Source organism: Gopherus flavomarginatus, chromosome 5 (assembly GCF_025201925.1).
Source record: "Gopherus flavomarginatus isolate rGopFla2 chromosome 5, rGopFla2.mat.asm, whole genome shotgun sequence".
NCBI classification, from domain to species: Eukaryota; Metazoa; Chordata; order Testudines; family Testudinidae; genus Gopherus; species Gopherus flavomarginatus.
Window position 1 is genome coordinate 86,085,845 of NC_066621.1, and position 27,135 is coordinate 86,112,979.

General features: G+C 45.3%; 1 protein-coding gene across 1 annotated transcript in view; it reads left to right on the top strand.

Annotated features, from left to right (window-relative positions):
- Nucleotides 1–2,658: 2,658 nt before the first annotated feature.
- The window catches only part of CREB3L1 (cAMP responsive element binding protein 3 like 1), a 61,746-nt gene continuing 37,269 nt past the window's right edge, over nucleotides 2,659–27,135 (top strand). Inside the window, exon 1 of the mRNA XM_050955394.1 lies at nucleotides 2,659–3,199. Within this exon, the coding sequence (XP_050811351.1) occupies nucleotides 3,092–3,199 (108 nt within the window). The 5' untranslated portion in view covers nucleotides 2,659–3,091. The remainder of the gene's footprint in view (nucleotides 3,200–27,135) is intronic.

The window sequence follows — 27,135 nt, forward strand, 5'->3', positions numbered from 1 at the left end:
AGGACCTTTGTCTCTTACCATCAGAATCCCAAGGAAGGATGTGACTATGTGTGAGGAATGGTACAAGAGACTGCTTTAATACTGTATTTTTGCTTTCTTTTTACATGTTTGAAGTGTGTGTGTCTTTGCTAATTGTGCTAATAGAAGTGGTTAAAGGTTTGCTTTGCCCTCAGTGTGGGCTTCATCATTGCGCACACTGGATTCCCACCCAGATATAGAATCATAGAAGATATGGGTTGAAAGAGACTTCAGGAGGTCATCTAGTCCAACCCCCTGCTCAAAGCAGGACCAACCGCAACTTTGTCAAGCTGGGCCTTGAAAACCTCTAAGGATGGAAATTCCACCACCTCCCTAGGTAACCCATTCCAGTGCTTCACCACCCTCCTTGTGAAATAGTTTTTCCTAATATCCAACTTAGGCCTCCCCCACTGCAACTTGAGACCATTGCTCCTTGTTCTGTCATTTGCCATCACTGAGAACAGCCTATCCCCATCCTCTTTGGAACCCCCCTTCAGGTAGTTAAAGGTTGCTATCAAATCCCCCCTCACTCTTCTCTTCTGCAGACTAAATAAGCCCAGTTCCCTCAGCCTCGCCTCATAAATCATGTGCCTCAGCCCCCTAATAATTTCCATTGCCCTCCGCTGGACTCTCTCCAATCTGTCCATTCTTTCTGTAGTGGGGGTCCAAAACTGGACACAATGCTGCAGATGTGGCTTCACCACTGCTGAACAGAGGGGAATAATCACATCCCTCAGTCTGCTGGCAATTCTCCTACTAATGCAGCCCAATATGCTGTTAGCCTTCTTGGCAACAAGGGTACACTACTGACTCATTTCCAGCTTCTTGTCCACCGTAACCTCTTGGTCCTTTTCTGCAGAACTGCTGCTTAGCCAGTCGGTCCCCAGCCTATAGCAGTGCATGGGATTTTTCCATCCTAAATGCAGGACTCTTCACTTGTCCTTGCTGAACCTCATCAGATTTCTTTTGGCCCAATCCTTTGTCTAGGTCACTCTGTATCCTATCCCTACCCTCCAGCATATCTGCCTCTCCCCCAGCTTAGTGTCATCTGCGAACTTGCTGAGGGTGCAATCCGTCCCATCATCCAGATCATTAATGAAGATGTTGAACAAAACTGGCCCCAGGAACGGCTCCTGCAGCACTCTGCTTGATACTGGCTGCCAACTAGACAGCGAGCTGTTGATCACTACCCATTGAGCCCGACGATCTAGCCAGCTTTCTATCCACCTTATAGTCCATTCATCTAATCCATACTTCTCGACCACTGCTTTCCCCATATCCACAGAGCCAGTTATCTCATCATAGAAGGCAGTCAGAGTAGTCAGACATGACTTGCCCATGGTGAATCCATGTTGACTGTTCCTGATCACTTTTCTCTCTTCCATATTGACCTTGATACCTTTGCTTCTGTTGTACTTGATTCTGGACCTAGGACCCAACAGTCCCCCAGCTCTTTAAATTGGTATTTAATAGGAAATCAATAACCACTAAAGAATTTGGCAACAAAACTGAAATTATGGTCCTCAGATGCAGGGCCTCTTAATCAATTTACTTCATCCCAGGAAATCATCTTCATCTGTTCTAGGTCAAAGGTGGCCGAATGATGGCTCATGAGCCACATGCAGCTCTTTTACAGTTAAGGTGCCTGCCGGGGCTTGGGGCTTCAGCAGGAACGGGGCTGAAGCTCCAAGCCCTGGCAGGCACCTACCACAGGGCTGAAGCCCCAACAAGTGAGCCCCCACTCTTGAACTTCTGAAGATTGTCATATGCAGCTCAGAGAGTCAGTAAGTTTGGCCACCCCTGTTCTAGGTACCGAAGGGAATACCTAGAACATACGGTGCTGGAAATTCACTAGGTGGCACTCTTTCTTCTAAGTCAGTAGTGTACCAACACCATACAATGGTAGGGAACATTGTACTGTAGCAAGTGGTGAAACTCAGTGTGGGGGAGGTATAGCTCAGTGCTAAACCCAGGGTTGTAAGTTCAACCCTTGGAGGGGCCCTTTAGGGATCTGGGGCAAAAATCTGTCTGGGGATTGGCCCTGCTTTGAGCCAGGGGGGTTGGACTAGATGACCTCCTGAGGTCCCTTCCAACCCTGATATTCTATGATTCCCAGGGAGTACTGAGAGCAGTGCTACAGAGGTTGTCTTTGGTATGATATAGAAGACTATGGTTCTGATCACATGTGGTCATCAAGAATTCCATGTCAGTTCTTGTAAGAGTCATCCGGTTGTCCAGGAGAAATTCTAGAATGTGCAGGGGACACACATTCACCTAGAGCAGCTGCAAAATGCTGGGCGACTAGCCCTGGCCTATCTGTCACCCCTGCCTGTAATGGTCTTTCACAGCATTCTCCCTCTTACATCTCCCCACACTGTCTCTTCTGTCTGTGGCTGCTCCAGAGCTGCATGGGGCCCGATGACTGTTCAGATCTGCCGTGAGTTCTGTTCCCTGCCCTGGGCTCTGAGTTGCGTCCTTTCTCCTGAGCTGTCAGTGCAAGAGCAAGGGAGGAGCAATGCATTGCACCAGAGCTTCCTTAAGAGGCTGTTCCAGGAGTGGAGTTATGCCTCGCGCCCTCGTTAATATTCATAAGCTGGGGGGCGTGATGTTCAGGCCGGCCAGGCGGCTGAGCCTGGGGATCCTCTGCGGAGTGTGAAAGTGACAGCTGGGCAGAGGGGAGTCCCGGAGGAGTACACCGCCCCTCCTGCACAGCCCTAGGCGGCAGCCCGGGCCCCTGCACGCTCCCGCGGGGTTCGGATCCTGCCCAGCCCCAGGCGCAGCACCCAACCTTTCCTCCCGGGCCCCCGTCCTCAGCCGCCGCGGGGCCCCCGCCGCCCCGGGGAGCCCCTCTGCCCCCGTGCCCTATGGATTGCAGCCGTCCCGTGGGAGGAGGAGCCATGCCCTGTGGGGGCCCGGGGCCCTGCCATCGGCTGCGCCGGGCAGCGCTGGAGTAACCCCGAGCCTCGGATCGGCGGAGGGAGCGAGGGACGCCCGGGATCCGGCCTGCCGCGCTGGCGGGAAGGCGGCTCTGCCCCTCACCTAACCCTGCTCCGGCGGGGCGCTGCCCGGCACCATGGACAGTATCCTGGAGCCCTTCCCTTCCGAGCGCCTCTTCCCCGGGGGCGGCTCCGGCTTCCTGGACCTGGGCGACCTGAACGAAGCGGATTTCCTCAGCAATGTGGTAAGGGGGCGGGGAGGCCGCTTGGGCTCGTCCTGGGGTGCCCCGGGCTCCCCTCCAAACGGCGCCTAGTCGTGCGGGGCCACGGCCGCTGCTCGGGGAATTCCCGCTGTCCGCCGGGCAGGGAAGCGTGAGCCTGGGCAGCGCAGCGCCCGTTTCCCTGAACCTGGCTCCAGCACTGAGCGCCTCAAGGCCAATGCTCCCCATGGCCCTGCAAAGCTCAGCCGGCCTGAGACCACTCTCACTGAGAGTCCCCTACAGCTGTACCCCCCCCACACACAGGCAGACACTCCTGCGACCTCCTCCAGGGATCAGCCTCCCCTTTGGCAAGACTGATGCCAGTTTTTAAACCATGTCTAATGGGAATTCCGCAGCGGGTCCTGGCACTTTGTTCCGTTGCTTAACTAACTCTTCCCACTCTAATGGTACTGGAGACACTGAAGTTAGGGGCAGCAGGCCCTTCTGTTGGAAACCTCTACTTTCCCTTGCTAACCGCTTTTTGTAAAATGACATTTGGCCGGTGAAACATCTGTTGCTTGGCTAACACAGTTGTGACTTACTTGGGGGGGGAATCTATTCAGCTGATTCCCAGTGTGTAAAAACAGTGTATTCACCTTTAAGAAAATTGTCCAGACTTTGTGCACTCACATGTACAGTTGGTCCATTCTAAAACTTCAAACTAGGATGTTGTTCCAAATGAGGAGTGTGAGTTTTGTGTTTGTGAGCAAATTTAGCTTTGAACTAGTATGAATATTGCTGTCTCTCTGCCAAGCAGTAGAGGACATCTGGGACTTTTCAGGTCACCTTTCCAGTGGAGGATAAATCAGTGACCCAGAATTTGGGTATATTCTAAGTGTAACTTGTTTTATTTACACATACATCAGTCCTGGAACAGAGATGGTCACAAGCAGCATGCAGCTAATCCCTTCTTTCAGTAATCTCACCCGAAGTCCTCCCCCCCTTCAAGGGTGCAGCTCTGTCTCTGAATGGAGTAAATTCTTGAGGCAAAGGGTATGTCTACATGGCAGTCAGTGAGTGAGGGCAGAACATGTCGACATGTCTGAACTAGCTTTGATCTAGCTAGCTCAGTCAGTAACAGTGAATCCCAGCAGCAAAGGCTGTACAACCCCTCCTAGGACTCTGGTGACACATTCAAGTGGCTAGCCTGTACTGCCGCAACTTCACTGTATATTGCAAGTTCAGTTAATTAGATCAAATCTAGCACCGCTGTGTTTACATGTGCTGAACTCACACTTCTAATTGCAATGTAGACATACCTATAAGTAGAGAGCAAAATCTTCTACTCCTTGTACTGCTCCCCCTACTGAGAACCTTTGCATGGCAAAACTAACACACACAGCAGGTCTTCTCAAGACTGAACATTTGCTCACACCCTAAGGCCTGGTATACATACTTTTGAAAGTTTGACTGGTGTAACTATTTCAGTTATGGGTATGATTATTTTTCCAGAAATAGTAATACTGGTAAAAGCCCTAGTATGGATGTAGTTATATTAGTGTAAAAGTGCCTTACAGCAAATTAGGTTATTTTTATATAAAAATAATCTGTACCATTATATGCACTCTTATGTCTCTATAACTGGATCCGTACTAGTGGAGTTGTATAAATTAGACAAGGCCCAAGAAAAATAACTTGGAAGACTGTACATACCAACACCAGCCAGTGATACCTGCCATTACACTATATTTAAAAATGTGTACTGACCATATTCAGTATGTTACTTTCCTGACGGATTAAATTCCATTTCTGTTCTAACAGTGACTGCAAAACTGGCATGAAAGGTCTCCATGCTCAATATTTCTCAGTTACTCTAGATTTATTGCACTCAGTTGACAAGTAAAAGCTTTTTTTTTCTTTCACAGCACAGATTCCCCTGGGCATCTGAGACTCTTTGTTCTTGTGCATGATCAACAATAAAGATTTTGTAATCTTAATTCAGATAACAGCCAGAAAAAGGAGTAAAGATGAACTTAAGTAAATCCAGCAAATCTTACTGTGATAATGATGGAAAGGGGTCTGTTAAGTAAGGAGGTCTTATTTTTACATAATTGCTTTTCAATGTATTGCACTTAAAATTAAAGCGCAATGGTTGCATGATAATTCTTAAAACCATCAATGATTTCACTTCAGAGTGAGATGAGGTTCAACATGGAGACCATTCCATGTATTGTTTAGCAAATGTAGTTTCCTCTAAAGAGGTTGGGCACTGTTAGGATATTGTGTTCACCATCAACCTCTTCCTGAAACAGTAACCTTCATTAGTTAATTGTCTTGTCACTTAAGCAGTAGTTTATAATTCCTTTATTCTAAGGATGTTACAAGCTGAAATAATGGGATCATAGGTCTGGGTGCATCTTGGAATTAATAAATTAATGTGATTGAAAAGGGACACTTGAAAGAGAACAGTGTTATTGGTTGGAGTCTGACTGATATCTAGTTTAAAAAGCATAAACAGGGCTGGGTTTAATCCGTGCTTGGACGGGTGAACTCCAAGGGGAAAGGTGTCTATGGAAAATGCTCCTTTTGTTCACCAAGATGAGTGTATTACTAATGACAGCAAAAACAGATTCTCCTTCAGCTTGCTAGGTCACTTACTGCTTTTGAACACAGAGGAGTTTGTTCAGTGTTTTCACTGGAAATGACTGTTTATTAATAAAGCTAATCCTTCATGTGATGTTTGCTCATTGAATTAACCTTTCTGAATTCTGCACTGTCCACACCAGGCTTTGGCATTTTTCATTATTCTTGTCAGAATACATGTACTCGCTCCTTGGTTTAACAGAGCAATGGCTCAGAGAGCTCTCATTCTCTCTCAGCCCTCCTCAGTATCAAGCTTCTCAGCTCTATGATTCTGAGACTGGGCCTTCAGGCTCCAGCACCCCATTTCTCATTCTGTGCTCTTCGATGTGTGCAGATTTCTGGTGATACTTCGCCCCCTTCAGGAAGCATGCACCCAGTAAGCATTTGTTTTTAAAAAGCTGCCTTGTGTCAGTTAGGATACAGAATCTGAGGGCAGCATGGAACAGCCAAGCCAAGACAGTCTGTATTGGCAGAAGCAACTGTCCCAATATTCCATGCTCCCCTGCAATTTCCTTTGGTCTCTCTCTGTGTGGGTATGACTAGGCTGCAATCAGAGGTGTGATTGCAGAATATGTAAACATACCAGAGCTAGTTTTAATCTAGCTAGCTTGGGTACCAATAGTAGTGACACTGCAGCGGCATGGATTTGAGCATGGACTAGTTTCCTAGTAAGTACCCAGGGACTTGGGCAGGCTTGTATAGCTCACATTGCAGCCCATATTGCTGTTGGTACCCAAGCTTGCAAGACTAAAGATAGCATGGGTATGTTTACTCATGCTGCAATCACACACCTCAATTGCAGAGCAGACATACTCTGTATCTGCACCCATATGCTAAAAATCCAGTCTGTTCACACCTCAGGTTCCTTGTCTCCAGCCACACTGTATTCATGTTTCAGCTTCCTTGGTTGCCACTCATTAAAACTTGTGTTTGATTATTGAGGCTTCCATTGTCTACCCATATGCAGACAGACTTTGATAGTGCATCCACACATCAGCCTCCTCCTGGCTGTGCAGGGCTCTGCAGAGTCCTGACTCAGTTTCCCTTTCATTCAGGCTCCTCAATAACTCCACCAAAGCTTGTGTCCAATAACATCACCTCTTCTTGTTGTCTTGTTATTAACATACAACAAAATCTCTTCTACCTAAGTCTTACACAGAGCACAGCCCCTCTTCCCTGGAGTCTGTCTCCAAGTTTCCAAGCTGGGCACAGCATCTGAGCCTTTCCCAGGCTCTGTTTAGTCTCTCTCCTCAACCCAGCCTGCTCTTTTCTGAACATCCACTCTCAGGCCTTCTTTCCTGGAACCTACACTTTTTCTTTATGTCTACAGGAAGTCTCAGGCCTTTCAACCTGGAGTTATTGCACATGCTCACAGTGTCCAAGAGGCCTCCAGGCCCAAAACCCTTCCCTCAGTCAAGGGTCTTCTGCAGGAGCCTCCTGTTCTCTGCTGTGGTTTCTACCATAGCTACTTTTAGCAGCACCCTTACCTCCCTGAGCTGAGAGAGTTTCAGTGGATAACCTTCCTTCCCCTGTTCCTGTCTTCCCCTTTAGAAGATCCAGGCACTAAACCCAACGGGGCAGCTAGTAATCAGTCATAGGTGCACTGTACCCGCTGCTCCCTCTCAAAGGGGCCAGTCAGCCTGTGGTAATGCGTTACAATATGAACTGTTACTGTGTGACAGCCCGCACTATTTGATAAATAATATGATCTAATGGAATGGGAAAAGTTACATGTATTTCTGGACTGTTTCTTGAGAGACATCATGTAAACTGGTTCTATTTTTTACTATTTTTATGTTCACACTGCTATTTTCTATAACTTTAGTGTGGTGTCTTTTGTGTTACTGCATATATGTCTTGGAATCAGGTAATGCGGGCCACCAAAAATGAGCTAATTAGTAAATTATATGTAGAAAACAGAGCTATGCTAAGGACAGTGCCAATAGAAACTGGAAAGGGTCTTTGCTAACAAACATAAATATAGTATGTTTCTTGGGGGTGAAATTGATCCCTGTGCAAGGCCTATGTACCATAAGTTCCTCTTTTATGCCCTGTTATGAGGCTTTAGCAAGTGCACGGGCCTTGTTCTGTCTGTGGTGCAGGGGTGAGTTTCATTCTTTATGAGCCCCATTCTTTCCTCCCTTGCCCCCCACAGCTGGACCTAAAGGCTTAGCCAGGAATTCCCATCAGTTTCCATTTCTCTTGTTGGATTCCAGAGGGGTGTGCTCAGGAATTTAAATTTCATTGGGTTTTGGAGGTTCATGTTCTGTGCCCCAGCCCTGAGGCCAGAGGAGTTTTGTGCTCCCACCGGTTATTGGGGGTGCCCCTGCTTGCCCCCCTTTCTGCATGCCCCTGATACCAGACATTATGAGAGGTCCACAATGGTCTCTGGGGCTGATGCCAGTCATGGACACTTTTGAAAGTTCATAGCTTCCTATTCCTCAAGCTATGAAACTTAGTTAATTTGTATCATTCTTATAGTTACCTGTCTTTAGCTTCTTAGTCTGTTTTAGTGTGATGAGAGCATTGGGCAGGTCAATAAAAATATATGATCTTTATCCTGCTTAGAATTGGGCTTGTCAAGAAATAGTTTTGTGACCCCAGTGGAGATGTAGTACATTGGCGGAAGGAATGCATTTTAATAAAAACGTTCCCAAATTTTCCTTTGGCTCAGTCACTTTATCCTGCCAGCTCCTCTTCTTGGACATTCCCTTGCAGCTGATCCAGAGACGTCTGAGAAGCATTAGTGGAACAGGGCAGTTAACCCAGCATTGGCAGCCCTCAATGGAACACAATAGTACAGTTCCTTATGATCAGAAATCAAAAGGAAGAAAGTAAAGACATTTCTCCACTGTTGATATTTTCAAAGATATTTATATGGCCCCAGTTTCTGTAGTCTGTGAGTACCTCACAATCTTTAATGTGTTTATCCTCACAATACCTCTGTGAGGTAGGGAAATGCTATTGTTCCCATTTTACAGATGGGGTGAGTGGCAGAGAGAGGCTAATTGACTTGCCCATGGTAACTTAGGAAGTCTATGGCCATATAGGGAATTGCACCCAAGTCTTGCAAATTCTGGGCTTGTTACCTGCACTTTCTAGGGCACCCCACCTTTACCCTTCTGTGGGCTCAAGGGGTAACCAAGTTAATTTAGGCATCCCCACTCTTTCCCAGTTCCTTGGGCTCCAGGTGAAAGGCATCCACCGATACCTATTTCCTAGGACTCACGGCCACCCATACTCAGTTCCTAGGACTCAGGGCGTATTCTTCTGAGGGTTTTCGAGGCCTTTTATCAGTGAAAGTGCCTTACCCAGTAATATTCTTAACCTCTATTTGTTAACAGTTACCAAAACAGAATGCATATGCTAAGCAGACAGTGCTCACCACTGCCAATAAGGCAAACAAAGTTTTCCTGGTGGCCAGTCAGGATCAGGTTATCTGGAGCTCCTCCAGTTTCTGCCTGATATGATTGGCAAGGTGTTGAGTCTGGCAGCTCTGATCCTGGGCTGTGTCCTTGTGGTAGGTTCCAAAGAACTTCCTTATGAACCCCAATTTATGTAGTGAAACTTGAGTCCTGCTTAGTTTAAAATGATCGGTTGAGGTATAGCTAAAGTACTACAAAATAATTCTTTGACCAGTCCTAACATATTGCAAAACAATCCTTTAACTAATTTTATCCCACCCCGTTAGTTGATGTAGATCTTGCAAAATTAGTTATGTGACCGAAACAATCAAAGAATCAGACAGAAACCATACAGATAAACAATAAAGAAGTAGGGACCTGTAGAGGAGCGGACTCACCCCTGCAGCACCTCCTGCTGGTGACTTCCAGGAATTAGCTCACTCCAGCTCCAAAACACCCTCTGCAGGCCAATGATCCACCTGTCCTCTGGCCTCATGTCCCTCCCTGGACCCCGGTGCCCTTTTACCTGGGGTGCTGCCCCCTGGCAGTAGCCCCTCAGTCTTAGGGTCTCCCCTCCCCAGGGAACCCCCACCCACTATTCCCACCTTGCCTCAGTATAAGGTTACTGCCAGTCATCATCTAGCCCCATGCCCTGGGGCAGACTGCAGTGTCAGCCTATTCATCACTGGCAAGGAGGGTTTGGACCTGCTGCCTTGGCCTACCCCTGGGCTGCCCTCTGCAACCCTCAGTACCTGTGGCCTTGTGCTAGGCCACAGCCTGGGGCTTTCCAGGCTGGAGCTCCCCAGCTCCTCAGCCTTTCCCCAGCCCTGCTCCACTCAGGTACCCTGTCTCTAGCTCCCTGCAGCCAGGCCCTTCTCCCTCAACAGACAGACAGAGATTCTCTGGGCTTCTGGCTCACTGCCTCTTATAGGGGCCAGCCGGGCCTGATTGGGGCATGGCCACAGCTTGGCCTACTTTCCCCAATCAGCCCAGGCTTCTTGCCCCAGCCACAGCCCTCTCCTGAGCTGTTTCAAGCCCTTCAGGGCAGGAGTGGGGGACCACCCTGCTACAGGACCGTGAAGGCAAAACAATAAAGTATGGATTTCACAATCGCAACTCTTAATAAGTGATTCCTTGCCCGACAGAATGCCATCAAACAAAGGTTTCTTAAGATGTTTAAAGATCTGTTTCTTTATTTGGTGATGGCGGGTACTGTTAGGACAGGAGCACCTTCTTAACAGCACAATATTTCATTGTTTTAATGCACTTTAGATGGAATGTGAGGATGTGACTTTCTGCCTTGTAGCTCATGGCTGCTGCTGTCCTAATGTGGCTGCAGAAAAAGGCCTCAGACTTTACAGGCTAGCAGCCTAACCACCAGACTATCATTCTCCTCTGTGGCACAAGGTGCCTCCTGAGCCTACAACAATGTCACTTTGTAGCCTTAAACTGAAAATCAACATTTATTTTTTGCCAGTGGGGAGATATGACCTTACTTTAGAACAGGGGTCGGCAACCTTTCAGAACTGGTGTGCCAGGTCTTCATTCATTCACTCTTGTTTAAGGTTTCGCGTGCCAGTAATACATTTTAATGTTTTTAGAAGGTCTCTTTCTATAAGTCGGTAATATATAACTAAACTATTGTTGTACGTAAAGTAAATAAGGTTTTTAAAATGTTTAAAAAGCTTCATTTAAAATTAATAAAATGCAGAGCCTCCCCCGACTAGCGGCCAGGACTCAGGCACCGTGAGTGCCACTGAAAATCAGCTCGCGTGCTGCCTTAGGCACCCATGCCATAGGTTGCCTACCTGTGTTTTAGAAGGTCTCATCATCTGTTGAGTAGTGGAGGATTGTGTATACCTAACACATTCTGAAGGAAACTAAGAACTCTCTGTTGGGAACATTTGAGAAACACCATCCTGGCAACAGCATACTCTCCTAATAGACAACTTCTGGCATGTGGGTTGGGATCAGCCTCACTGCTGCTGTTCAGAGGCAGACAAGAAGAGAGGGCCTTGGACCATGTCTGCAGAGAGCTAGACATCAGAAAGAGGAATAAAAGAGAGAGACATAAACGTGCATCTGAGTGGGGAGAAACAGGAAGGGATTATGTGAAAATGTTTGCAAAGTAAATATATTAAGCAATGAGCAAAGGGTGGAAGTTTCCTGTTACATGTGTGCTGAAGTCATTGGTTACACAGGCCGATCCAGAAGAGCACGTCAGCAGCAGCAGTTGTGAGATAGTAGCTCTGCAGATGTTGAGGAAGGTGTCTAAATTACTATACTTAGAAATGCACTTTGGACAGATCTGTCAGAAAATTGCTATCTCCTGAGACATGCCCAGCAGTCAATGCTGCTGGCAGTTTTGGTGGAGGCAGGAGGACCTTGCTGTAATAGATCAGGTGAGAGCATCAGAATGTGGAAAACCTCCCAGATTGTAAATCAACTCATTTTACCTCCACCTCCAAGGGTCCTGCTAGGAACATGACTTGATTCACTTAGATTCAAAGGATGACTCATCTTCTGGGAAACATATGTGAGAGATTCTTGGCCCCTTCCTTTCTCCAGTAGATGAAAGCCTGGTTGCTAAATAGCAAGATAAGCCAGTGATGCTGTTCTGTCTTCACAACACACACCACATGCCCAAAGGAAGGAAGTAAATCACATGCTTCAAATGCCTATTTTCCTTATTGATTCTCAGCTTCCATTGTCATGGTGCTTGGGGTTTTCCCCCTCAGGCTCTGGCCTTGGTGCTGAATACACCTGAAGGCTGGTCTTTGGTGCAACCTCGGATTGCTGTTTTGTTTTTGGTGGTGGGGAGAGGGGATGCTGGGGGAATACTATCTGCTGGGTAAGAAAATACTTAACCAGCATTTTTATAGATAGTTGATAGGTCAGGATGCTCGATTATCCTTGGGGGAATTTCAGAGTTTAATGGCGCTCATGGGTAGGAGACACCTTCAGGTTCTCAGGCATGCTAGGACACTCAAATTATTATTATTTTATTTATTTGTATTACCATAGTACCGAGGAGCCCCAGGCATGGACCAGGTCCCCATTGTGCTAGGTGCTGTACAAACACAGAGCAAAAATACAGTCCCTGTTCCAGGGAAATTACAATCTAACTATCCGTCAAAAGACAACATGGATACAGACGGACCAACATAGGAGTCCTAGTAAACAATACAGCCCAGTATTGTCGCATGAAGGTCTCTGCACAATAACAGCTATTGTCAAATTTTATGTGGGCTTCACAGCAAAGGAAAGTTTTGAGGAGGGATTTGAAGGTGGATAATAAGGTAGAGTCTGAAGCATGTGAACAGCATGATGAAAGCCTCAAGGTGCTTGTCTGACAATTTAACAAGTGAGTAGTAGAGGCTGGTATTATGGACCTACCAGAGATATGTGTCAACACTTGATAGGAATGAGAGAAGGTAGGTAGGGTGGAGATTGACTGTGAAGGCCCTTGGCAGTGAATACAAGCAGCTTATGTTTGAAATGATAGAGAAGGGAGAGCTAGTGGAGGGACTGAAAGAGATAGATGACATACTCATGAATAGTGAGTGGGTTCTAAATACCCATAGGGTACTGTGGTGTTATACACAGACACTAGTTTGGTTACAATATCTATTTACCGTGGTGTATCTTGGTTGTATTCTGAAAGACTGGAACAGGATCCATTTCTAGTAGCAGCTTAGTTTCAGCGAGTGGAAGAAGGAATAATGAATGGATTACTCTCCCAAACAGGCTCTTAAAGTGGAGTCCTGGGGAGAGTGACTTTATAACAACAGTCCATCTTTGGCTATAAATCTTCCCCTATGAATCGTGTGTTGTCTCTGAGAAGGGTATAACTCTGGGCTCCACATGATCACTTCATGTTTCCAAACCATCTCTTTGTATGTAGGGAATCCTTATAATACCAATGGAGATGAGGGAATTTAATTTCATCTATGAAGTTGGTCCCAGGGTAACAATATGACAGGTTCCCCTCACAGCCAGGTGGTGAATATTGTGTTTTGGTGTAAAAGTGATTGTAATTCTTCTCAAGATTTATTTATTTTGGTACAACTTAGAAAATAGATTATTCCAATTATTAAAATCTGTGCATTCTGCCCACACTACTTGGATTGCAACAACTCAGGCCCACTAGCTGACTCTGCTATTGGAAAGTCCACTTCAGGAACCAAGATGGAACTGAAAAAATCACCCTGATTATACCATTTGCTGTTGTGTTGATGTTGAGGAACAGATAGCTGATGGGAGGAAAGCTCATTTCCAACTGTGATCTCAGTTCTAATAAGCTAAGAAGAGTCATATCTAGTCATTCCTTGGATAGCAGACTGTCTAGGTAAAACCCACGCACTGCAAGAAGTGGTGATGAGGACTCACTAGTAGCCATCCTTCCTTGAGAGATAGCACTGGTTTAGTTCCCAAGCAGTAGAGGCACCATCTTTTCGATCAGAGGTAGAATGGAGATTCTGAATACCTATTGCCATTAAAGATTCTGTGGCACTTTTTATAGGAATCAGGGTTGTTAGTCCTGGTCTCCAGGCCAAATTCATTAATTAGATTGCACCAACCTAAACTCCCACTGCAGTTTCAATTAAACACAATATTCTTCTTTGCTCACTGATCTAATTTTTTGGATAATGTTTGTACATGTTATTTACTATTAATATTAATAACAATATGTAGTTTTTTGTGTGCAGTTAAAACAGTAGCTGCTTCCTACCCCAGAGGTGGCTGCACTGGTGGGTGAAGTGACTCCTATATATATATTTTTTGTTTATATGCACGTTGATATTCCTTGGGTGAATGGTATAGAAACTATATATGATTTGTTTTAGGCTTGTGTGATGGAAGAGAGCTGGTGACTCTCAGGATATCCGTTTTTGTTCCTTCCTGTATGGGAAGCTCACTTAAGGCCTTGTAAAAATAGGACTGAATGGTTAGGCGCTTTCTTGGCTTAGTATGTCTACCATTGCATGGTTTGTATTCGCTCTCAGAGCAGGAAAAGCTAGAGCAGGGAGTGGGAACCTTAGTGCAATGCCAGAATAGGAGGTGACTGCAGGTAGTGCACTGAAAGGCAGGCTGTGTGTTTCAATCCAGTTGCTTTCCATGTACCCACTATGCAATGTTTACATCTGTCTAGTTATTCCTGGCTGCTCTAGAAAACTAACTTCCATTTCTCTCCTGCTGCAAGGAGGAAGAGTTTGAAATGTCCTTTGTCTCATGCATGATGCTCATGAACCCACCGGACTATCCCCTCTCCTTTTTTCTCTATGGTCTCCTGTATTACCTTACCCTCTCTCTCCTTTTTTCTCCTTCCTCCTTTTCTCACCCTTTCTGTTGCTAAATCTCTCATTATCTGTCTGCCTTCATAATCCTATGGACTTTTTCTGGCCTGGTCACTGTCAAAGTGAAAAGGTGCTTGAAGTAGGTCTTCTCTACACACCAGACAAGGTCACATGGAGACTTTGAATGCGTGTACTATGATACACGCTGTCCAGTAACCTCTCCCTCTTCATCTCTCTCTCTCTCTCTCTCTGGGCTGTGATGAACCCTATGTCCTTCTAAGGTTGCATGAGTCACACTATCTCAAACAGTGATGACACTTGTATTAGGTAAGCCTGACTTAAACTTGGTCTTTTTCCTAGAACAAATAGAAAGTAAGACCTTTAGTTTGATGATCAAGCTCCTGTTCAACAAGAGTGTTATCATTCACTTGGTGGCAGAGGTAGCACTATACATACATTTTGTATCAGTTACAAGGTATATAGCATAGTAGGGAGGTGGCTAGTACATTCTTTTTTGATGCTTATAGATAAGTTGTCAGGGTTCCTTCTGCAGTGTGAGCTTCCTTACTCTGATGCCCAGTGGAATTCTAGCAGGGTAAGCTTCCTCACTGCAGTGCCTACTAGAAATCTAGCAGGATACATTTACTCACTTGGTACCCACTGGAATTCATTTCTAGCAGGATAAGCTTCCTCACTGCAATGCCACTAGAATTCTTGCAGGGTGAGCTTCTACCTATGTCAACATGTCCCTACCAGCCAATATGCAGAGAGTCCTTGATCCTCCTCCTGGATTTCCACTGTGAGTGATGCTCCTCCTAGTAGAGCTTTTTCTGAAAGAAATATTGTATGGAGAGTTTGAATGTACATACTATGACACATGAAAAAGGCTGTTCTGAGGCATGAGCAGAGCTGAATAAAGAAGAGGTCAATGTTTGTGGGTGCATTTCATTGTTAAGTTTTGCATTCAAAATGGCTTAATGTAGAATCTAGGTGATAAATTAATGATAGCCAAAAGAGAGAGCGAGGGAGGACAGGCAAGTGCTTTTGACTGAGCTAACAGCTGCCCCAGGGAAGGAACTGAAAGATAAGGAGTTTAGTTGAAGGGAAATAAGCTATGACATTTTTAAAGAATGTTGATGGAACACTTTTTTTCAAAGCCTTTATCAGTCTCTCTATCTCAAAGTTCTTGGCATAGTAATTAGATCATCTCTGAACTCTCTGTTGTTTCCATGCTAATATGGTGACATGGGAGTTGGTGAGGTGCAGTGAGGTGCAATTTACTTGCCAGTTGAACTGAGCTGGTAAAGGTCAGTGGTCCTGCGAATGGGCCATTAGCCCAGGGAGTTAGGAAACCTTTGTTCTATTCCCAGCTCTGTTAGTTACTTGGTGTGTGATCTTGGGCAGGTTAATTAAGGAGGATGATAATACTTATTCATATCTGTGCAGTGCTTTGCAATCTATGGATGAAATGGGCTACATAAATGTTGGGCATTATGCACCTGGCAGAAACCAACCACAGTTTATAAGACCTCAGATATTCTGCAGGCTGTATTTCATGTTCCTGTTCAAGTAATACCTTGGTATTACTACGTGATTCTTGTGAACAGCACCAAATTAGTGTCATCTGCATGTTTAATTCACATGCTGTTGCCACCAGCAGCCTTTTGGGCTAACTACTCCTGCACTATCCCAGGGACACCTCTCCCTGCCTCCATTTATCCCTGGCTATAGCCAATGTCAGCCCACCTAATGGTGCTCCCATGCAACTCAATTTGAGTTAATTTTCCTGTCAAGACTTTGGGAAGTCCATCCCTGTATCATATACTTTACTTTACTTCCACAGCACTCGGCATGAAGGACCTCATCCAAAGCCCATTGTAGTCAGTGACGTTCTTGCATTGCATCAGGCACTGAATGAATACAGCTGAACTGAAGGAATCATAAGATCCTTATTCCATACCTTTGAACTCTATAGTCTGATTCTGATCTCAGATACACCAAGTAAATCTAGAGTAACTTTACTGAAGTCAGTCCAGATTTCCTCAGATAGCTTCAGGATTTACACAAGTGTAACAATGCTGCATTGCTACTCTTGCTTTCTATATTCCAAACTGAAAATAAAAAGATTTGTTCCTTCTGAACCCAATGGATAAACTGAAGTGGGATTCACAAGAGGACCTAGACACTGCAACACTGATCATCATGGAACCTAACTTTTAGGCACCTAGAAAATCACAGAAACACTGATTCACAAAGCCAAGTTAGGCACCTAGGCTCAGTATACAGTTAATGAGGGGTGAGAGATGCCTTAGGATGAGATGCAGAAAAGCCAGCATCCTAATAGGGGAGCTGCCTAAGCTACCCAGTGGGAGATGTTGACAACATACTGTGTCCTAAGCTCTGCCCTTCTCAGATAAGATATCTATGTTTAGTGATCCACAAATGGGAACCAGCCACTTGGTGACAGGAAGCTTAGGTGCCTGAGGCGTTTCTTGCAGGAATGAGTTAGGGATGTGGGAGATGCAGGTTCAATTTCCTCCTCTCTGCCAGAAAGTGAGAGAGAATTTGAACAGGCGTCTCCCACCTCTTATGGGAGAGCTATAACCAGTGAGCTATTGGATAGACTGATTTGGGGTTCCCTCAGTCTCCCCTGTGGAAGTTGTTCCATGGTGGGAAAATAATGAAAGAGAGGTAGGAGCTGGAGAACTGGGCCCTGGAGTCTTCCACCTGCCAGGTGGGTGCCTTAACACTGGACTACAGAGTCATTCTCATCTTTCTCTGGCCCAGTGACTGTTCTGCTGTGGATAAATACTTAAATAGTCATTGGGCCTCCTGTGAGGTGGAAGACCCCTGTTCAAACCTGTCTCCTCCTCAAGCTGGGGGTGGGGGAGAGAACTGAACCTGGATTTCCCACATCCAAGTCAGGTGTTCTAACCACTGGGCTAAAAGTAATGCTGTTGGAGGGGTACCTCTTCCAGTCAGACTTTGGGACCTAATTCATTAGGTGGCCTCTGAGCACATCTACTGAATCTGGCCCTGCACATGACATAGGTGGACAAATGTCTGTCTTCCCCCAGTTTGCAAATTGTCCTGGAGGTTAGGCAAGAGATAGACATCTGAACGCCTAGAGGGAGGCAGCAATGTGCATGCTCAGAGGTAGATACATAGGTATTGAGAGAACTTGTACCCTGAAAATGTAGGTGCCGAGTGAGTTTATGAGCCTACAGGATGTGGTAGGAGTCTTGTGGATTGCAGTGGAGCCAAAACTGGGACTTCGGTGCCTAAGTACCTTTGTGAAGCTGGGCTTGAGTCCCTGTCCCTACTCCATCCCCAAGAGAACAAACAGACTCTGAGTCAGTGTCAGAACTTAACCCCTTCTTGGGCTTCACAACTCAATAACACAACATAAACTTCTATCAACGCTTACTCCCTAGGTATGGCTGTCCCTAGGATTGCCCCCTAGGCAAAGTTCCTTCTGTCCCCAAAAGATGCTCCCACCTCTATTACATACAGGAAGGATTTTAACACGCTGCACTTGTCCCAGTGAGCCAGCAGAACTTCAGCCGCTTTATGCAGGATACTAACACCTGCTAACTGGGGGGACAAGAGAAGATCCCTGTTGATCTAATAGTCCCCAAAGCTGCTTATTGCACATGGATGCATTGTCTTGTAGATGATTGGAGATTTTTTCCTTAAATAGTAAGTAGTTGTTTCCTTTGTGTTTAAAGTTAGATTTTCTGGCTGGTGTTAGCACGGATTGCTCCTTTGTCCATTTTTTAAGAATAGTATCATATTTGTTTTTTCCAGTCCTTTGGCACCTGTCCTGTTCGCTGTGACTTATCAAAAACAATTGTCATGGGTTCAGTATATTTATTAGTAAATTCCCTTATGATACCACCCAGTATGCCAAACTGTACATATTTTAGTTTTTCCTAGTAGTCCCTTTACCTGCTATTTATAAACCTGGTAGAATTGTTGCCCCCTTTCACTTATCCTGAGTGCTAGAAGATGGTCTGAAGAGCTTATGGGATGTATCAGATGGCACCATTGATACTGTTAAGCACAAAGAAGAGTCTGATTTAACAGTATTTTAACTGTTAATTTTAATATGACCCAGAGTAGTGCCTAAAGGCCCCAAACTGAGATTGAGGTTTCACGGTGCTACGTACTGTACAAATACATAGTAAGAGACAGGCCCTTCTCTAAAGAACTTACAGTTTAAATAGACAAAGAGTGGGAGGGGAAGAGGTACTGAGAGGTGAAGCGACTTGCACAAGATCATGCAGCTGGCCAGTGACAGAGCTGCAGATAGAACCCAATTCTCCTGTGCCCTGTCAGCTGTACGGGGCTGCCTTTCAATGCATAATGTGATAATTATAGTTAAATATATCATCAATATTTTTATGCACCATCTCTTGAGGATACATTATTTTTCTGAGAGAACAGGAAGGAGAAAAAGGGCAAGAGAAGAGGAGAATATGGGAAGAAAGAGGGAAAATAGAGAGAACATAGAAGAAAGAGAGAAGAGGAGGAGACAGAGGTAGCTATTTATTCAGCACATTCTTCAGCCATCTGGACCTGTTGGCCTGGCTCCAGTTGGACAGGCTCACAGGTTTATCCACAGCATGATGTAATCTCCACTGTCCAGCTTTGATTTTTTTCATGCTCTGGATAGCCTTTTAGCTGGTGCATGTCTGGTGTGGGCACTTTGATTTCCTGTTGCTATTTGTGGAGTTCTCCTAGCTGGTCCTCAGTAGCTGCTGGCGTGTTTTGCATTTCTGCAAACTGAGAAACTGCACACCATTTTGCTGATAGCTTTGTCACCTTGGGAGCCAGATCCTTGCACAAAGTGTGTGTTGGCTTGAACAACACCTTGGCGTGGAAGTAGGATGATCCCTCTGGATAATGTTTGGAACATTGTTGCTCAGCCCTGGAGGAGGTCTCCCTTAAGCACCAGCAAAGATAGTGACTGTTGAGAATCTTGCATTCCATTCAAGTTCTGCAGCTTGTGGACTTCCCCTGTTGGTACGAGGCACAATTTACTTGATCCAACACTCCAGTGGAAGTGAAGGAAGAGGCAATGTGTGATCCCAGTCACTAATTCTAATATGCTGGGGCCCAATAATCATAAAGCCATTGCTGCTCTGGAAATCAGCCAGGCTTGCAGGGGTTGGTGGAAAAGGGGGAAGACTGGATTAATGCATTGTTTGATACTGCCCACTGTGCTAAGTGTTCATCCTACCCTGTCTGGGAGAAGCTATCTGTGGCGAGCTGCTAGCATCAGGGCCATCAGCTCTCAAGCCCCCTAATTTGGTACCACTCTCTGTATACACTATATCACAGAGTAATATGATGGTTAATTTTCATTCATTTACGGCAGTGTGGTCCAGTGGATAGGTCCTAGGTCTGGGTTTTCATCCTGACTTTGCCACTGACTATGTGTAACCTGGGGCAAATCATTTCTCTTCTCTGTGCTACAGTTTCCTTCTCTTCAAAGTGCTTTGAGATCTAGAAGCGAAAAGGTCCATCTAGATGCACAGTGTTATTTCTGTTTTGGGTAAATTCAAGGAGAAGCAAATAGTACAGGGTTTATCCCTGTATCCTGATGAAATGGAGCAACACACAGAGGCATGGACATAGATGAGCTTGTGGATGCTCTGGGCCTGAAGAAAAGATTTCCCTCACAGAGTAACATAGCTGCAACCATTGCCCGGCCCTGCCATGCTTATGTACAGTCCTACTCAAGGACATGTTGATCTCAGCTCTGATTCAAGAGATGTAGACAGCATTGGGGTGAATCAGTAAGCAACAGTTTGATGACAGCACATTATGACTTCTTACCCATGACTCCTTCTCCTGGCCATTGCTTTATTCTTGCTTTCTCCAGGGATTCAGGGCTGGGGTTGTTGAGTACATGGCTGGTTCAATCTCTGTTGAGTGACATTTTGTCTAGTTTGGATTTCACTGGCTGATTAAGATGCCACACTGACTGACTTTGCTTAGAGGGAGCAGTGCCTTGCTCTCGTTGCTGGATAATGTGCTGAAGGTGGTCCTGTGCAGGAGGGTCAGGCATGTTCTGCCTGGAGGCAGGGACTGATCCTTGCTGAGCAAGAGAGTTGCTGAGGAAAGATGACAGCCTCTGGTGAAAATCCAGCACCTTTCCTGGGAGTGGGCCAAGGATTTTGAGTCATTGCTTTGGCTGGTGGCAACAGAGATAGTTTCATGCCTGGGCTCTTTTATGTCTGGGACAGAGAGAGGAAACCACCCCTTGCCACTCAGAGGGTCCACCAGAAACAGAAATAATAATAATTAATAATAATTAATAGAGAGATTCACAAACTCACTGCCTGCTCCATAAATGAAACCCGAGGAAAACTCAAACTCTGCAAAAACTAGAGAGAATAGGAGAGGAAAGAATTGGTGAGAATGAAAGCCAAAGCCTGCATGTCAGCTGCAGTGTGGGGAGCTCCTTCCAGCTGGCCCCAGTTCAAAGGAACAGTTTTTATTGTCCAAGAGCATTTCCAAAACTCCATTCAAACCCTACAGAAAATTAACCCAAGATGCAGGGTGAGATTTATCACCCAATTAATGAGGGTAGGACACCAGAATTAGACAGAGAGAGGAGAGAGGCGTGGAGGGAGGGAAGGACGTGTGTACCTTGTTTGAGAGGCTGAGAAGGAAGAATAAGGAACAAAGCAGGGGAGAATCTGGCCCCAGAGATTTAAATTAAGAGTGATCACATCAGAAGAATTCTTACAGAATAGTGAATGGGTGCCATGAACCTCCAGATGAGATCCTGGAGTCACAAACTCATATACTGGAGCACAAACTTGACAAATTGTGGAATTTAATAAATGAAAAGAGTTTCATACTTAGGAAAAGCCATTTGCTCTTTGGGGGCCAGAAGGGGAATATTTTGTTGGTCGTGCCATTTTCCTGCAGATTAATTGTGGATTTGTCTGTCTCCTTTGGCACAAAATCATCCCAGACACACGGGGCCTGTCACTGCTTTCAGTTCTTCATCGCTGTATAACTATTTAACTGTGTACTATCTGAAAGAATGTTGGAAAGCCAAACCACTGGGGACTTCGCCTTAATTTTCCAGGGGTCAAATAATCTTGTTACCTCTGCATTTTCCACATCGCTGTTGACCATTTCACACCAAACTTCCTTGTTTTCCCAGAGGAGTTGCTTGCTTCCATCTGTGATCTATTTATCTTAAACTCTGAATACAAGTAATATAATAATTAATCTTTAAACTCAATGGTAAAATGTACCTAAATGGCTAGATCCTACTTTCACTAAATTAAATGTCAAAACTCCCATTGACTTTAATGGGAGGAAGATTGTATCTATAGTTAGCAAAATAATCAGCTAGATTAGGTATCCACCAAGCTGTTGCATTGGTTAAGGTGGAACTTGATTATGATCTATAGCAGGGGTAGGCAACCTATGGCAAGGGTGCCGAAGGTGGCACGCGAGCTGATTTTCAGTGGCACTCACACTGCCGGGGTTCTGGCCACTGGTCTGGGGGGCTCTGCATTTTAATTTAGTTTTAAATTAAGCTTCTTAAACATTTAAAAAGCCTTATTTACTTTACATACAACAATAGTTTAGTTATATATTATAGACTTATAGAAAGAGGCCTTCTAAAAATGTTAAAATGTATTACTGGCACGCAAAACCTTAAATTAGAGTGAATAGATGAAGACTCGGCACACCACTTCTGAAAGGTTGCCAACCCCTGATCTATAGGTACCTACCTGAGGAGAAGATCTCTGATAGAAGTCTCTTTAATACCACAGACAAAGGCATAATGAGATTAAATGGGTAGAAGCTAAGGCTAGGCAACTTCAGACTAGAAATAATGCACAGTTTTTAAGTGAGGGTGATTCACCATTGGAACCATTTAGCCAGAGACTTGATGATTTTTCCATAACTGGAAGTCTTTTAAAATAAATATTAGATGTTTTTCCAAAATATATGCAGTAGCTCAGTTACAAGTAATGGACTGAATGCAATTCTATGGTCTATGTTATGCAGGAGGTCAGACTAGATCAGTGGCCCCAAACTTTTTACCTCATGCCCCACCTTACCTCTGTCCATGCCCCGCCCCCTGAGCCAGAGTTGGGAGCCGGGGCTGGGAGCGAGGCCATGTTCAGGGCCAGAGCCAAGGGCTGGGGCCACAGCAGGGGGTGGGTTGGGGGCTGGGAGTAGGGTGGGAACCATGGCCAGGGGCTGAGGATGGGAGATGGGCTGGGGCTGCGGCCGAGCTGGGGTTGGGGCCTGAAGCTGGGTCCAGGGCTGGGAGTCAAGCCATGGCCAGGCCAGCTGCCAGGGCCACTAGGGTTGCCAACCCTCCTAGATTGGCTGGAAGTCTACCGGAATTGGCATCAATCTCCCAGTGACTGTTAAGAGCAATCTGGGAGATTTTAATAGGCCGCTAACTGTCCAGTGGGCAGGGCTAAAGCAGTCTCCCTACCCTAGGTTTGGGGACCACTGGATTAAATTATCATAAGTGTCTTTTCTGTCATTAAAATCTACGAAACTATCAGTTGTATCCTGTTGTAATTTGCAAACATGCCTGAGATAACACCCTGAATGTGCACGTTTCTGCAGACTCTTTGCAGTTGGAATACATGTGCCTGACTTGGGATGTTCAGGGGTGGGTCTTTGGGGATTTGCCATTGTCAAAGGAAAATGTGATATTTATTCCCGGGAAAGTGCATGGGTCTCCGCTTTCAGGTGAATTAACTCCTTTTGTTTCTTTTTGCTAGTTAGGGATCTAAGGAAACCTTGCTGGGAAGGAACTTAGGACACAACTGCTGTGCCCTGTCAGGGAGAAGTCTACCTTCTTGGGGATGATAATCGCCAAGAGATATAATGCCTGGGGTGAGGGAAGAAAGTGGTGGGATGGCGTTGACCCATGCTGCCTTGGCACCTCAACCTTGAAATTTTATTATGCAGCCAATGCAACAGGACTCTCTCCAGCTGAGCAGAGGGACTAGCGCCCCTGATCTGAGGGGAACAATGCTTTTTTCACAGAACTATGGATTTCCCCTATCTTCCTGCTACCACCAGTTAGTACCACAGCCTTGCTTGTGGGGGAGAATGGAATTAGCCTTGGGGTTATCCCCCCCGCATGCCCCAACAGTGAACAGCAGCCTGACCTAGAGGACCCATCACCTTGCTGGGGCTAAGAAAGAAATTAACTTTGTCCTGCTTTCTCTAGACTCTCACTTCTCCAGCCCTGATGCTGAGGTGAAAATGATACCCTCAAAGTACGAGTTAAAGTTAAATTTCCTATCTATTTTTCAGGGCACAGACTTTCCATTGGGTTACTGGCAGCAGGTCAGAAACCTGCATTCTAAGCCGAGTCACTTTGAAAACAGCCCGTGCCCAGAAGCATGAACATTGCAGAGCTAGAGACACATTGACCTCCCGCTCCAGCCTCACAGAGAGCTCCCCCCTTGCCGTGATGCCTGTGCATATCACAGCCTTAAAGCCATAAACAATTTAGCAGCTGGTGAGACCCTATTCAATCTGCTAGTTACATAAACGTGCTGGGGGCAGCTTGCTCTCAGTCTGCCCATTGAAGAGTTTTCCAGCAGCATGGCTTGACTTCTCTTGCGATTTTGGTGAAAGCCTCTCAGCTGTGAATCACAAGTTCTCTCCTTTCTGGTCCAGACCTTCTTGGTCTGGGGTTGCCCTTCATGAAGGATCAGGGTTCAAAGCCACCAGCAGAGTGTGGTGTTAATGCCTGAGCCTTCTGAACTGAATAGCGTAGTGCTGTCTTCCACCTCAGAAGCCTGCTTCCTCCATTGCTCTTCTGGGACCTACCCCGAGGCAGGATAGAGGTTGTTTCTGATTCACCCCTTGGGTATTGAGAGAAATGGGTTGAATGAGATAATTGAATCTAATCATAAAGGAAAAACAAATTTTCCCCCCAAAACAGTCTCCCTCTATCTCCCAGGCCTGTGTTCTTACTACATTGTGTCCCTCCTTCACCACACTCTGTGGAACAGCAGGCTCATAGGAACATAGGAGCTGCTGTACCAGATAAGATCAATGGCCCACCTACTCCAGAAGCCCAGTATCAGCTGCCAGTACCAAATGCTTCAGAGGAAGATGCAAAAAATGACAATTATGGAATAAGCTGTTCATAAGGGAAGTTTCTTCCTAACCCCATCAGCTAGTGGTTGGTTAATGTGCAGAAGCAGAAAGCTGTATATCTTCTTATCCTATTTTTAATATTACCTAATGTAACAGTGGATGTTCTCATTATCCATATAAATGTCTAATCCTCTGAACCCTATTAAGACCTTGGCTCCATTGATATATTGTGGCAGTTAGTTCCACATGCTATTTTTCACTGAGTAAAAAGTAATTCCTTTTATTAGTTTAAAATTTGTTGTCTTTCAGTTTCCTTCAATGTCTCCACCTACATGAATTATAATAAAAAGTGAATAAGAGCTCCCGATTTACCTTTATTAGAACATCCATTATTTTGTATACCTCTAACATATCATCTCTTGTGTCTTCTCTAAGCAGTCCCAATCTTTTCAATCTCTCCTCATATGAAACTCTCTCCAGGTCTCTAATCACTTATATGTCTACACTGTCTCTGGACTCTTTTTATTCTGCCCTAGCCTTTTGGTGACCAGCAAACACAATATTTCAGATGACCGCCTGCAATTGATTCAGAACCTGGCATATTATTATTCTCAGTATTATTGCCCATCCTTTATCTCATGTATCCTAACATTTTGATTGCTGCTATTCATCAGGCAGAAGTTTTCCTTAAGCTCTCTGGGCAGACCTGCAGGGTTTGGGGGCTGGCTTCTTTTGCAGGCTGCATAGTGACATTTTATGCAGATGTGCATCACAACAGAACTCTGATTGCTTTTTGGCTGCAGCATCTTTGAGAACCCTGGGGAGGGAGCTGTTTGGGATATTTTTTTAAGGGAAAGTGTCTGGGAGGAGATGAAGATGTAGCAGAGTTGGATTTGAAAGACAGGCACTTCCTGTAAGATGATGAATTGTTAATAAGGATAATCCCATTCCTTACATTCCTCTAGCTTTTCAATGCAACCTGACCCAAAGCACTCAACTAACTGCACAGCCCCACCATCATAGAGCCACCTCAGGGTGGGATGCATCAACCAACAAACATACTTTGTACAACAGAGAGGGGAGGAGAAATTTTGGCAAAAGACATCAACCCCATATCTTACCAAAAGAGTTCTGGACTTTCCCATGGCCACAAACAGAACCATGCTTTTTAAGATCTCATCACACACACAATGGCATAGAATTTACATTATCTGCCTCTGAAAACTGATGGCTCAGTTGACCCCTTCAGCATTTACACTTGGGATTCTAGTGAGTCTGTTAAAAACCTTTTGTTGACTGTTAAGCTACTCCTAAGAAGTAGGGCATCTGCATTAACCCTAGTGAGGGGGCTGAGGATGTCCATTACTGATGAGTAGTGGTGAGTATTCCAAATCTGCTTCCTCTCAAAGCTGTTGCTGGCATTAAGTCTCTGCCAGGGCCTGGACTAGTAAGGGGATAGAGAATAATGAAATATCTGTGGGAGTTTCTGTAGTCTCATTATGGAGTGCTGCACAGAGAAACACAAGTCATTCTGCAGAAGCTCTGCCTACAAGAGCTGATTGAGATAGGAATATACTATTGGCATTAATAGCCATAAATAAAGAATGCTAGAATTTTTAATTGGCAGATGTTATGAGTTCTCAAAGCTGAAGTCTTCACAGCTAAACCCTATGAAGGCAAGATTCCTGAATAACCAAAGTGGGGTTACACTCCTAACCTTAGGGGAGGGATCACTCCCATTTGTCTAAATGCTTCACTTTGGAATAACAGGGTTGTGCTCCCTCAAGTGTGTGTGGGTCAAGTTCTGCTCTGACTTTATACCCCATTAGGCTACGATGGCTTTTGTTGTGTATGTACTATATATGGAGTGATAGTAGCAGGAAAGAGCAGGAATTCCTTCTTCTGTCCTTCAGGATGCTGATGACTGGAATGGAGAGTTGCCCGTCTCCGTTCAGGACTCTGCAGACTCAGCTAGTTCCTTGCAGCTGGCAAACTAGACTTTCTATCTATATTCACTGTACAAAGAATATATGGGCCTTGTCTGCATTTGAGAAATTTGGCATAGATTCGATGCAAATGTTCCCCATGGTGCACAGGTGATCATACTACTGGTACCTTCAGTTTGGGGGGCTCTGCCCCGCACCCACAGCATCACACACCTACCAAGATGCTTTTAGCCTCTTGGATACTCGCAGTTTCTGGGGCTCTGCTCCTTGCAGCAAGACCAACATGGCCAATTGTCAAACACATTTACACCAAACAAGCTGAGCCCAGATGTGAGGGAAATGTTGGTGGACCTAGATTTCTCTGGGACTGTAATAGAAGGCACTTTTAGTGCGTCTGTTGGGAGATCCAATCAGAGTGTGATTTATACATTTTCCTTATTCCTTTTGCTTTTGGGACAAAATCATAAAGTTAAAAAACAAACCCAACCACCCCCAAGTGCCTGGTTGTCTCTCAAAATTCCTCCCCAATGAAGGATGTGAAAAGTTTAAGGTTAGCATTGCATGACTGATTCCAGCCA